Genomic DNA, 14152 nt, shown 5'->3' on the forward strand with positions numbered 1-14152 from the left:
GATAGCTCCCTGAATCTAGGCTTTAGTTCAGTGCTTTAGTTCAGAAGATGCTGATAAAGCCTAGTGATTATATCAGAATATGATAGTAAAAGCCAGTATTTGACACCAATTTGATATCCTTATATCAAATATAAAAGACAGTATTTGACACTTACCAATTTGATATCCTTTTTGGCTCTGCTGGCATCTGTCTTAGCCTCATCATAAGTCAATGATTTATCTTTTGCACACCACATATTAAGATTATGTAAAACCTAGAAAACAAAATTTACCATTTGGTAGCATAGTAGGATTTCAATGAAGACTCAAGCAGAAGCAGCCTGATCTTTAAACATAAAAATACTGTTCAAATACTACTTTGAAGTCAATGTACACAACATGCTATCTGAACAGTCACTGATGATGAACTGGCACTGACCTGTCTGATGTCTTGATTTGCTGCCAGGATTATCTCTTGCATTGCAGGTGGGGGAATTTTTAAACCTTCTTTAAATGCAATAGACATCATGGCACCCTGTAATACACAATTGAGAAACTGTCACTACAGAATTCCTATGAATTCTTTCCCCTGCAGAACACATTGACACATCTACGGAAGAGCGCTACATATTTTTCTATTTTTTTAAAGCACGTGTAGTTCAAATTCTCTTCCATAAACATAAGCAATGCTTGAAACTGATGTAAAAAAGTGCATGATCTTTTAAAAAAAACCCAGCTTGGATATATTTTTAAGATAGACATCTAAAATCTGAAAGACTTTGGGATACTTCATTCTTTGAGAAGAAAAACTCAGACAACCCATTTTGAAAAGCAGAGTTACTCACTAAGATTATCAATTAAGTGGTGTATCCAATTCTGCATAAAATTCTCCCACGTGAAGGCAGAAGTTACTGATGGTAATTCAGTGCAGCCCTTACAGCCACAGCCTTCTTACCTTAATCTGTTCTAGACGAGGTCTCTGAAAACGAAGATCCAAACAGTAGTGGACCAAGGAACGGATTTTAGGATGGTTGCGATCATTGCACATACAAATGATGGGTATCTTTGTGTGTCGAATCAAACCAATCAGCTCCTGCAATTTAAACACGTTACAATTACATCACATAACCTGGATAAAAAGAATGATTAAAATGTCATACCAAACATCATTAGTCCCTGCCTTAAATCAGATCCTTGACAGATGGAAGTCTATAAAACTCCTCCTACTGTAATCACATTTTTAACACAGTGCAAACTTAGCCCCATCACCTACTTTTTTCACTTCTTGTTCTATTCAGCTGCAATAAGTCTGGTGCATACCCACTTCCACTGTCTACTTCCAGCAATCATGTTTGCACCATTCGTCAAGAAGCAATGAGGATCAGTAGCCCAGAGCAGAGCTGTCCACTTGCAGAACTAGATTCATTTCTCCAAAGGCCAGTTTGACCTGGTTTATGCCCAGAGGGAGCACACTGCACCCTGCCACGAACAATGAAGCAGTAAAAAGATCAGCTCTTCCCCATGCAAAAAGCTCAACCCTGAGGTTTTGGCATTACTAGGCTTGCCAGAACAAACTTTTACAGCTCTAATGAAGGTGAAATGCAGTCGTTTCATATTCCTGCAATGGAAATGTCTGCATCTGAGCTAAAGATCTGTATGCCCTTTACTGTCAAAGTATTGCCTATGACCACAGGAAATCTTCAGAAGCTAAAACCAGAGCTGCTAAGGAGAACAAAAGATTATGCTGCCTATGCCACAAATTAGTTATTCAGTGTTACTGCCCATGGAAAAGAGCAACTGTCTCAGCCAGAGCATAAACTTCACACTGCAGGTAGATGTCACCATAGAGAGACCTTAGGATAAATTTACCTGTTCTAAAGTGCACACACCCAAGTTCGTCACTCCAGGCTTCTTCTACACAAGTATCTTTTTTCCCCTCTATCAATGCACAATTCTTATACAAAGATAGACCTCTAAAATACATCAGATTAGAGAATTTCTGTTTATGGGCCATGGGTTGAGGACAGTAGACTGGCTTGAATACTTTGTGCTATATATGGTGTGCACTCTTAGCAATGGCATTAGCCAGGAACTTTAGCAGTTTCACCTGAATCCCTCCTCTGTCTTCATTGCCTGCCATACCATCCACTTCATCCATGATCAATACATGTTTCCCGCTAACTGATGAGGATGTGCCTGAAAATGAATATGGACAAGAAAATGAGATGGAAATAAGAGTCTTGCTCAGAGTTTTACCCAATGCTTTATAGATTAGGTAACCCCATCCTAGGCAACTGAGGTGATGGTGAACCTCATGCTCTGCCACTTGATCACATGAATCTGTGTTCACACACCAGACTATAACATCGTGTTATCTTCCTAGAAACGAGTCCCACAGAACACAGGAGCAACTGCAGAGTTCTTGAGTAGTTTGTGCAGATTAACAACTAATTCTACTAATAGCAGGATTTAATTCTAAATAGAACAGGAAATAAAACAGCTTACTTAATGAACCCATCCATTAGATCTGGATTCCTCCACGTGACAAGCAAGGTAAATTCCTAACACTGCTATGTAATAAAAGAAGCTCTGTCCCTCCTGTAACCAGACTCCTAATACATCAAAAATCCTCCTTCAATCAACAGACATACCAGAACAGAAATCCTTGATGCTGGTGTTGTTAAGCGATTCAGCAACTACTTCCTTTAGACTGTTCTTACTGCGAGTGTCACTGGCATTCAGCTCCACGTAGCTGTACCCCAGTTCCTAGTCCAAACACAGAAACCACACAAAAAGTGAGAACACAGAACACTGAAAAAGCACACACATATCAAAATCAGACATAGTATTTCAGAATTGCAGAAGAAAGCTCTTACAACACTGGTTTCACGTACGGTTTGTGGCTTTGATTCCTTTCTCCTTTTCTGTCACACTCCAGAAATATTTATAACTATACACAGAACAGATAAGCCCAAAAGATTTTTTTTTTTTGAGCCAAGTGGGAAAGGGTTGAAGTCAGTGGCACAGATTTAGTTCTGGAAGATTAACAGAACTGCCACCAGGGATAGAAACAGAGCTACAAGCCAAGGCTGGCTAAGCTCCATGGTATTTCCAGTTGCATAACAGAGACATATCACATCCCTCTGAAAGCTGCAGGAAAGAGCAGCTTTTAACTAATTTAACTCATAGGAAACACATGGCTCCCCCAGTAGCACTAATACTTCAGCACAGGGCTGCATGTCAGTCCCTGACAGAACTTAACCCAGCTGCTGCTATCAGCAAACTCCCCTGCCAGGAGCATGCCACACCACAGCAGGGAGCACACACAGCCTTGGTACTGTAGCCTTAACAACTCAGTTTTGTGGGTGATTCCTGTGGAGCACACTGAAATGCTCTGCAGAGACCTGAGGCAGCTCTGAGTAAGTCACAGAAGCACGCTCTGAGAAAGAAATGAGCCTAGGAGAGTACATCCAGCTTTTCTGAAGGTCTAGTTTTGGGTGTGGCAGCAACTTGTTGACACAAAACTCTAAGGAGAAGGGGCAGGTGGGGGGAGGGAACTGGGAGTTACTGTATACAACTCAAATATTCAAGTAAGTAATCACTTCTTCCTAGCACAACGATGTGATAGATGACAATAGTTCTGAATCCTTCCAAGTTGATAATAAGATATTCTACAAAAGTTCCTGCAAGTCAAAGAAGAAAACTAATCTACAATTGGTTACAACAATACTATATTAGTAAGTCAGCTTTAATGGTATTTCTGCAAGATGGAGTTCTTGGCTGATCCTCTACTAAATGTGGTGTGAGCACAGTGTTCCAGTACCTTAGAACAAGCCAATTTCTAAATTCAGATTTAGAAATGGACACATAGCACTGTCAACTCAAGTGGGACTCGATGATCCTGATGGGTCTCTTCCTACTCAGCGTATTCTATGACTATGAACTTCTCTCATCCTGAAGTCGTATTTCAATTTAAAGTCTGGGAGAGATCTCTCTTAGATAGAGAAAAACCACAACCTTAGGCTTTCAAAAAGCTTGCCAGAATTTGATTCCTACTAAATTTAGTGTAAATATTCCCCAACTTGAAGAACTACTGCTGAATGCTTATAATTTTAGAAAACCATTTCCAATTGTTCAACACACTGTGTGATATGCTTCCCCTCAATGTAACAGAAGAAAACCACAGACACCCATTGCTACATTCTTGGCTCAGGCATCTAAACATCCACATATTTTCACCTGTAACCCTGTTCTAAGCAGGTGGAGTTTGGCTGAGACCAGACCCTGGTTGTTTATGGGAATATCCATCTGCACAGATACAGAATTAATATATAACAAAAAGTGCTGGGAACAACTTAATATGAACTCACCTTACAAACCAAAGCAGCTGTAGTAGTTTTACCAACTCCAGGTGGACCAGAAAGTAATGCTGCTTTAAAACTAGTCCCATCATCTTTGCTTCCAGCTTTATTGGTCTTTGCTATAAAAAAAAAACATTCCACATTTTACATAGGTATGTAACTACAAAACAAAATGCAAGCTTCTAAAGATATCAAATGTCACTGGAATTTTTCCTCATTTAAGGCTCAATAAGAACATCAAACGATGCATACACATCTGTATTCTAACCACTTGGGGAAAAGCAGCTTAAACCAGCTTAAAGTATATGACTTGCAGTGATTTTAAACTGAAAAATGGCAAAAGAGCTATTAATGTAATACAACCATTTCAGCAATTTCCTCACAAGCATATCATATAAATATACAAAACACCACCAAACCCACACACCACCACAAACAAATTACACCAAACCCCAAACACACCACACATAAAAACCTCCTCTATGGCTGAAGTAAAACTTAAACACTATTTTAAACACAGATGACAAACTGTATCTACTTGACATATGGACTACTTGTCAGAGCCAGGACCTCAACAATTCATCTCATCCCCAGGTGCGACAGCAGCCCTTTAGACATGCTGCTACCCTGTATTTCCATGTGTACAGACAGGTTAGACTGGATAACCTCATTTCACTTCTTGAGAAAGAAATCAATATGCTCAACTCAATGCCATTTTTAGATACATCACTGCTGGGTTGTTCTGGTTTCTTTTGTAAAAGTGAAACTTAACACTTGAAAAAAAAAACACCTTTGAGACACAGTTTTCTGTTCTTTTTTGGGGTGGGGCAGTAGGAGAGGGTTAGTAAGTAGACAACTACTTCACTAAAAAAACCTCAGGCTCAACTGCTGCTAAAAATCCATCTGACTGCAGCGTCATTCCCGATTTCCAGAGTCGCCCTGCTCCCACAAAGGCCCTTATGGGTCCAGGGAACCAAGCAGTGGGATTAGCATGGACAAACACAGAGAAAAGTTAACTGAGCCAGTCACCTTGTCCATCTTCCAAAGTATTCCTGTGCCAGTTTCTGAGCCATCGGAGCAGTTTATTGGCACAGCTTTGCTCACCCTGCTGTCCAATAAGTGCCTTAAGAGATGCGGGCTTGTATTTATCCACCCATAGCAATCTCTCTGTTCCATCTTCATTAACCTCAGAAACCAAATTCCCCTCAGGTTTTGGGGCTTTCTTCTCCTCTGCAGTCTGACGTGTAAAGTCCATAAGTTTTCGAACAGCAGTGGTTTCTTTCTTGACAGATTTGACAGTATCTTCTTTTTCAGGAGGAGACTTATACTTTTTATTATCAGCTTCCCTTTTGAAGGGGCTAAAATTCCTTTTTCCAGCTTCAGCTTTCAGTGGTGTCCTTTTAGGTCTTGACTCCACTTTCTTTGTCTTTGGACCATAAAGGTAAAAAAATTAAAGAGAAATTTTAAAAAAAAATACACAAAAAACCAAAGAGCTTGTTTATTTACACATGTACAGGAGTGCTTAGAATGTAACAAAACTTATGTACTGATTAAAAAAACTTCAAGAGCAGATATAGAAATACTCCTCTCTGAAAAATAAAGCACTGTTAAACACAAAGTCACCTGGTTCTGTAGCACAACCCAAAAAAAAGAGGCAGGAAATGTGTTGGTCATTCCAAGAGCAGTCCCCTTACTCATGAAGCCTAAGACATCATTATACAATGCTAAACTAAAGACTGTCAGGTTGGAACAAATGGGCCAGACCCTCATGAAGCTCTTGCAAAACAACACCTGCAGAAGTTGTTCAACCCAATCCAATATTCCAAGTTTAAAACTGAGACTGTCTAAGGAGATGGAATTACCCCCTCTGTCAGATACCTAAAATACAGAATAATGTCTGAGTATGAATATGAAAGGTGGGAAAATAACCTATTGCTCACAACTAGAAGTCTTAAAACACAAACATAAAATTTTCATTTTCAATACTTTTAGCCTAGAAAATCAAACTGATTATAGTGGTGTTACTGTTACTGGAACAGAAGACCAAAACTCCTTTCAATTAAAAACAAACCAAAACAAAAAAACCACCAACCCCCTAAGTTTATAATAAACAAACCTCTGCTTCAGCCGCCAGCTCATATTTGGACTTTTTGCCTGGCATAGTTCGAATAAGATCAAACAGGCCATCCTCATCAATAACTTTTGTACCTAAAGCTGATGCCTGGAGCAAAAGAAAGAAGTAAATGTAAAGTCAAGTTAGGAGTTGCATTATTCATTTCAAAGGGTTTTCCAGTAAAAACTATGTTTATGAACACAACAACAACAATTTTATATTTATATATACCTATTTGTGTGTGTGTACATATGCATATAAATACAAACAAAACAAAGACAGGACGTTCAGCAAATTTTTCCTTTTAAAGATCAATTCATCAGTAGTACTGCTTCCTCTTGGCAGGGATACTGAAAATCAGCAGCAAAGACAGGAACAATTCAGTTTCACTCTGACTTTGCTCAGCACAGCAGCACTCACCTTTTCACATTTCGACTGGCCACAGTCTCGCCCCATCACCAGGTAGTTTGTCTTTTTGCTGACATTGCCAGTTACTTTTCCTCCATAACGTTCAATCAAAGACTTGGCCTCATCTCTTTCAATACACTCCAGAACCCCCGTAATTACAAATGTCAGGCCTTCCAAACAGTTTTCAGCTCCCTGAGAAGCAGAGCATTGCAAAAAACCCCATTACCTGATGCAATTCTACGAAATAGCTCTTCACCATTAGCTTTTTTAACCCTCTACCCTGTCAAGTTCCCTATGAAACTCTAAAAATAAGACTATCATACCTAGCTAAGTAATAGCCCTAAACGTTCAAAAGCCATTAACAGGAATAGCTACCAACAAAACTTCACACAGTTTATCTGACAGATCATACTTGTAGCACTCTGTACTTCAAGCACAGCATAGCAGTCAAATGAGTGACAGCAATCTTCAACTTTCAGACCAGTAACTATTTTTGATCATCATGACTTCCTACACAAAGTTATGAATATAATTCCTTAGTATATCTCCTTACATTTAGTCACTGCTTTGCATTACAATTTACCTTTTAACAATCCATGCTTCCTATTGGAAAAAAAATACCAGTTTTTAACAGTTCAGTTGATACTTGTTAGACCACTTACATCTGTAAGTCTACGATGCACTCCACCTCTGCATACAGAATCCTGCTGTAGCCAAACTTACCTGAGGTATCTCTTTGGACCCCAGTGCTTTTGGACCCTCACGATTAAGGAAGCTTCGGTAGGCTTGGTAATTGCTTCGCTTCTTTTCAGAGTCCTCAGGACTTACAGACTGTGCCAGGAGAGAAAAAAAAATTAACACAGATATATAAAGCCAGCAAAATAAAATAAACTCAAGCATCACAGGTTAAGACATTTTTATGCATCAAATGAAAAACAAGTTCTAACACTTGTTTTTAGTCTATTTACATGTAATACTGAAACTTGCTCTGCAAACTCCACCAGGACAACTAAATTAATTTTGGTACTCCTACCTCACTCTTCTTGGGAGAAATTTTTTCCTTCTTTGGCGTTGTCTTCTCTTCTTTCTCTGAAGCAGTTTTTTGTTTTGATACTGAATTTTGAGCACCTCTTTCCTTTTCAGCAATCTCTTCTTTTTGTTTCAGAGACATGAGCTTAGAGGCAGGTTTCAAAGGCAAGGTCTTATCTGCCGACACTCTTGCTGTTTTACCATCAGATGATTGCGGGGATAAATTAAAGCCTTTACACTGTTCAGATTTAGTTTCCGGCTTTGCAGTGTAATTCTTTGCTTCACCTGCTGAATCTATTGCTTTCACTTGAAAGGAGGTAGAGGGAGAAGAGCTCATATATAAAATGTATCTCATTAACATTATAAATTGGTGCAACATTTGTCATATTCTGTGTCCTACCTCTTTCCGACTGCTTATATCCTGCTGGCACGTTAGGACTGCTATTGATGCTCAGTACTGTTTGCTCTCCTCCTGTATCTTTCCGAGCCTAAATAAACACACAATGCCAAAGTCAGAGATGCATGTCCCAAGCTACCATTGGGACATGGCAACACACTTCACTCAGTTGTAACTAGAACTTAAAATACCTTTCCAACAGAGGCATATAGCACACACATGTACTGTTCCTGCTGTCTGACTAGGCAGGATACTATTTACTGAGTGAGGAAAATCCAGGAGGCAAGTATAAAAAGTGAGTATGCTATTTTCATGAAAACACCTTCTTGCTGTTTTTATTTCATTTCTACAGAAGTCTTAAAACAAAGGTGTCTAAATAAGAACACCCCAACAATGCAGTTTCTAAAAGCTAAAGTTTAAAAACAGTTCAACCTTTTTCTTCTGCGGTGTTTCATCCAACATGGCCAAAGTTCTAGCAAATTCTTCATCTTCATGCAGCTGTCTCTCTAGCTGAAAGACAAAAAGAAAAAAGATTTTTAGGCTCATGTCTAACAAGTTCCAATTCTACTATATTTTTAAAAAACGCTAAGTGAGCACATAGGTGGAAAAAGGGTGTCCTACCAGAGGCAAATACATTTCTGAAACTGGCACTGAAGAATTACTTGTTTACCACAAAAGAGAGACTAGTGAAGTCTAGTGAGAAAAACTGAGCTTGGATTTGTTGCACTAGAAACATTAACATGCCTTATAAGCTGTTTTCAAAAAGGTTTTTCATTCTTTCACGTATTTTATTGTTGTGTACCCTTTCTTTTTAATAAACAACCGAAACTTGAAGGTAGTATCTCAGAACAACAAGCCTGCACCAAGAGGTAACCTACTGCCTTTAAAAAACTTACAAAAGCAGTCCCAAAAGACAAGTAGGAACAATGCCTGTTAAAAATTACGATGTCTTCAGAACAAATATTTTATTCTTGTTTACCGAAACATATATAAAAAAGAATTCTGGCAGTTTTGGAGAATTTAACTACTACCCTTACCCCTGCTCTTGTTCTCAGTTCTGTTTACTTTAGGGAAGCAAATATACTTTAACTTTTTATTATTTCTATTCACACTGATTTTCTCTGACAGAAAAAACAGTAAGAACAAATAGTGCACATGGAATATGTGAAAGTTATTTATTAACTGTAAAAAAGCAAAGCTGGTTTGGTTTCCATTTTTATTTTACCTAACAAAATAAAGATGACATCTACAGTGATAACTGATCATACAGTTACTTTTCCTACCCAGTATGGTGCCATGGGCAAGAAAACCTTTTCTAGTCCTGAATAGTGTAACCACTGTTTTAACAAACAAAAACAAGCAAACAAACGAAAAATACTTTCAGAACTGTCCTGAAGTCCAAATGACATGCTCTACAATTCCATTAGATGGCTTTATAAAAACAAGATGCCACAGACATCATTTTTATCAGCCCATAGCAATGAAATGCATCTATATTCCCTGTGTATGATGAGAAAGGAAAGAGCAGAATCTACTGAACCCAAACCAGGTTGAGGCAGAGACACACCTGATCCAAAGTGCATTGATGACACATACAGACACTGTGTGTTACAGATAAAATGAGTTCAAATGAAAGACTACATCTTGTTTTTCCTGGGTCATTCATATTTTCTCAACTATAAGAAAATTTAGAAGACAAGTGAAACCAATTATGGATGGCAATGGCTTTTAATTTTTCACTCCAAGGAATGAAGAAACCAAAACACCATCAAAACACTATCACTGAGGAAGTAAAAAGTAAATTCTGTGTGAAAAGCAAGATTATTATAGGCACATCAACTGCACAGGTAGAGAAAGTCTGGATAGAGAGAAAATAGATTAAGTGACATGTTCTATTTACATAACTGAAATAGTGCCCATAAAAATAACTATGTGACTATGTTTGCACATATATGCAAAAGTTAAGTACACAGATAAATTTTATTACACTTATTTACAGCATATCTGGAAAGTCCATCATTATTTTCTTAGCGAAAAACAATTGTAAAGTTAAACAAACTGCTCTTGACGTAGAGCAGTAAATTTAACATAGAGAAGTAAATTTATAGAGCTTTTACCTCTGAATCTTCTTCAAGCTGCAGTTGCCTAGCAATGGCCTCATCATCTAGTGTGCTGTCTCTGCTTTGTGAAGGCTATATTTAAGAAAAAAAAAAACAAACAACTGTTCAGTTCCCCCATTACTGTGTCAATTATAATAATTTAATGTGTACAGATTTATTCTGTATATTTCTAGAAAAGGACTAGGAATGAAATATGCAGCATTTCATTTCTGGCTCTCTAACTTAAACTCTATTAAACAAGGCTATTTTCAAGAGATTTTATTATTCAAAGCAAACCCATGCTATAATATAAATATCTTCTTTCCTCAAACAACACTGAACGTCCCTGAAGCTATCACAGTTGGCCCACTTGAAAGATATCAGTGAATTTTTAATTTCCTCTGTACTTGACTTGGTGCTTTGTTATTCCATGAGTGTATGTGCCATAAAGCTTGGGAAAATAACCTCCTTCCTCTCTCACCTTCCCCTCCACCCTCAAATATAAGCTAATCTCAGGAAAGTACTTAATTTCAAGAAAAGTCACTTGAGAAGAAGCAACAGAGAAAATACTACTTTTGACTTTGTGCTATCTTGTGAAACATGAAAATGCTACTCTAAGCCTGTATTTGAGGCCTTGATATGCACACACATATCATCAGAACTGAACTTCCACTTCAGTGATCATTAAAAAGTAACTTTAGGACAGGCAGTTAAGTGCTTCCTTGCAGGTGTTAAATAAGCCACTTTGATCTGCCCTCGGACACATGAGCAGCCTAAAGGAACATCATCAGCACTTACCTCTTTCCTTTTACTGGATACCAGTTTCTTTTCTGATCGTTGGACATTACTTGTCCCAAAGTAATCAAGTGCAGAGGTGGGAGTCTGTTTCACTGGAGGGAGTGGTTTGCTTTTAGCTTGTGGTTTTACATCTTCCTTTTTCACGGAATTTGTTCCTGGACAACCGACCGCTGATGTCCCATTCTCCTTCGGTTTCAGGGAAATTCTTTTATTGACAAAGTCATCTTCTTCATCTAAACATGAAGAGTATTCTATTACTTCTGGTACATCGTACTTAAGTTCTAATAATGGAACTGTCAAGAGCACTATTTTGGCAGACTACCACAACTCACATTCTAAAAGAAATGCTACAGGTGTTTAGAAGTTATTTGAAAAAAAAAAAAAGGCTGAGTTGCATAACACATAGTATTTATGATCTTTAATAGCTAACTCGAGTCTGAATAGATTCAGTACTGAAATAAAGTTTCATGACATCACCTCTCGTTTAGAGAGGTTCACAAAGAATGCCTTCCCTTCTTAAAGGGGGAAAACAATTAACAGAAGATCTATGTCACTGAAGTTTGAACTCTCTCTTTAATTAATGCAATGTCAAATTGAACAGCACAACTCTTCCTTCATATTTTATGTGAAGTACAAAGATACATTTATTGTATTACTTTATAGTATTCATCAACAAAGGAGCTAATATAAGCTTTGTAGATATGTATATTCTTCAGAATCTCTCAATCTTACATAGTAAACCAGGGTAAAATATCAGAAGGTTTTATTAACCAAAAAAAAGTTCCTTGGATAAGCTTAATAGTTATTTTTAAAGTACTGCTCATAGCCTATGAATGTTTTAGCAGAAACACTTCAATGCCATTTTTTATTTTTTCCCTTTTAGTCAGAGATTTTTTGAGCTATTCTATAGTCTCCACATCTCTGCACTTTAACACACTCTCTTTCCAGTACAGTCAAAGCCATCTCAAAGAAATGCAGCCATTTTATATAACACAGAAATCAGACAAGAGGCCAAAAAGACAAAATAGATTTTTCAATTTAAAAGGAGGAGCAAAGTTGGTACACACAGTCTCATTAAGAATTAGCCCACAGAGCACTAAACAAAAACCTAAATCTTCCCTTTTAGGACTCTTCTATAATAACCAGGACATGGTTTTCCCAGCAATAAAAAAGAGAAAGAGGGTTTGATGGCCATTCTGCACCCAAACTCTTCACCCAGACAATCGATCAACCAAAAGAGATAACCAAGGACTTCAGAGAGTTTTGTGTCACGAAGCCTTACTGACAGTTATACAAATGAAACCCTGTCACTGAAGCATACAAACCCCTACATACATCACTGCCACATGACTAGACTAACACTACAGCACAAAAGAGAAACATCACTGGACAAACTTCTTGATTAGTGATAAAAGCATGGTCTTCATGAATTCTTCTACCAACTCGAAGTGTGCAAGTAAACTGTGAGAAAACCCCCAAAATCAACATTAGACAGCAATAAAACAGCACAAAGACATGAGAGGAACAGAAACAGAGGCAGTCTCATTTGCATGCCCCTAACTGAACCTTAGTTTTACTTTTCTCAAAATAGAGATGTTTTAGACAGTCCCCTCAGCATATCATAAACACAGATTGTTCTAAACACCTGTTTTATTACTGAACTTAAATTGACAGCATTATCACAAAAACATGTTCATTTTCCAGCCATCCCTAATTTAAATCCCCATATTTCTTTTTTTATAAAATTTGTTTTCTTACCACTTCCCTAAGTTTAGCTGATGTCATATGTCTGCCATCTATTATTTTTGTTGTATACTAGTCAGAGATGGAGGGGAACAATTATTTTTTGTTTCATCTGTTCTCAACAGATGGTACTAACAAGAGTGTTTTAAGCATCAGCTGGAACTTCCTGCTACTGAATACTGACTAGGCAGAATATAACAAGTACAAAGCAGGATCCTGACTATTCCTGGGAGAGAAAGTTCAGAAAGAAAAATAAAACAAAGATGCATCTTTAAGGGAGGAAAATGATTCAGCAATTAAATCAAGAATGCCTAAAGATAAAAATTTATCTATGAGAAAGTGGCATCTTAGCCAATTCAATTCACAAAGCAATATATGGAAGAGAAAATTCAAGCCCAGTGAGTTTTACTACAAAGCTAAAAGCTTCACTATTCTCAAGAAAATTTATTTTCCCTATGCAGCAGTAAATCTCTTACTATCATTTCGCTCAACGTAACAAAATTATAACATATCAGGAAGATTTGGACACTAGATGCTTTAGGCTCCTAATTTATAATAGTCTGAATTCGGAATAGGAGAATGTTTATCTCAAACTTAATTTCAGAAATATTTTTGCTTCTTTCAAATTTTTCAGTTTAACAAAAAAACACATTTGTAGTAGTAAAATGTACCTGTCACTAGAAATCAGCAGTTAATGTAATTACATTTATTTGTCCTGAAAAGACAATACAAATCCTATTCTGCACCCTTGCTCCCAGCTTTTCTTAAGCCAAAGACTGTTCTATGCTAGAAGAGAATCTTTCCTCATCGTTACTGTTATCAGAAGATCTGTATGCAATATTGATATTTTTTCATTATTCACTTGTAACCACTTAAACAACAACAAAACCCAACAGGATATTGCTTTCTCTCAAGTACAAAGAAGCAGAGTAAATATAATTAGATTTTAATCAAAAAAGTATATGGACTCGAGCAATTTATGAAGCCAGTATACATAGTGTCAATAATTAGGGCTTTGCTTTAATTATGTCTTTCCTAGAAATGGTAGGATTAGGTGCATTCATTGACTGGAAGCAGTGGCTGAATAAGGACAAGAGACCCACAGCATTTATGGACTGTCAACTATAAATATAAATAAAGAAAAGGGAGAATGAGAACATAGTGGTCACTAGGAACAAAACTGCCCTGATTCTACTAAGTGGGTTTCAAAAGATGCTTTAGGGGA

The 14152-nt window shown here is 37.4% G+C and overlaps 1 protein-coding gene across 1 annotated transcript in view; it reads right to left on the reverse strand.

The window, feature by feature from the left end:
• Window positions 1–14152, reverse strand: part of RFC1 (replication factor C subunit 1) — a 32220-nt gene that overhangs the window by 4213 nt on the left and 13855 nt on the right. The window contains exons 5-19 of the mRNA XM_051789934.1: window positions 11185–11417; window positions 10405–10479; window positions 8720–8797; window positions 8291–8378; window positions 7895–8196; window positions 7585–7692; window positions 6874–7053; window positions 6457–6561; window positions 5370–5766; window positions 4350–4459; window positions 2631–2745; window positions 2087–2175; window positions 935–1072; window positions 419–514; window positions 156–254 (exon numbers count right to left, since the gene is read on the reverse strand). Coding sequence (XP_051645894.1) covers window positions 156–254; window positions 419–514; window positions 935–1072; window positions 2087–2175; window positions 2631–2745; window positions 4350–4459; window positions 5370–5766; window positions 6457–6561; window positions 6874–7053; window positions 7585–7692; window positions 7895–8196; window positions 8291–8378; window positions 8720–8797; window positions 10405–10479; window positions 11185–11417 — 2213 coding nt within the window. The remainder of the gene's footprint in view (window positions 1–155; window positions 255–418; window positions 515–934; window positions 1073–2086; window positions 2176–2630; window positions 2746–4349; window positions 4460–5369; window positions 5767–6456; window positions 6562–6873; window positions 7054–7584; window positions 7693–7894; window positions 8197–8290; window positions 8379–8719; window positions 8798–10404; window positions 10480–11184; window positions 11418–14152) is intronic.

This window comes from Manacus candei, unplaced genomic scaffold (assembly GCF_025592945.1).
Source record: "Manacus candei isolate 608988 ecotype Guabito, Panama unplaced genomic scaffold, ASM2559294v1 h1tg000028l, whole genome shotgun sequence".
Classification (NCBI taxonomy): Eukaryota; Metazoa; Chordata; class Aves; order Passeriformes; family Pipridae; genus Manacus; species Manacus candei.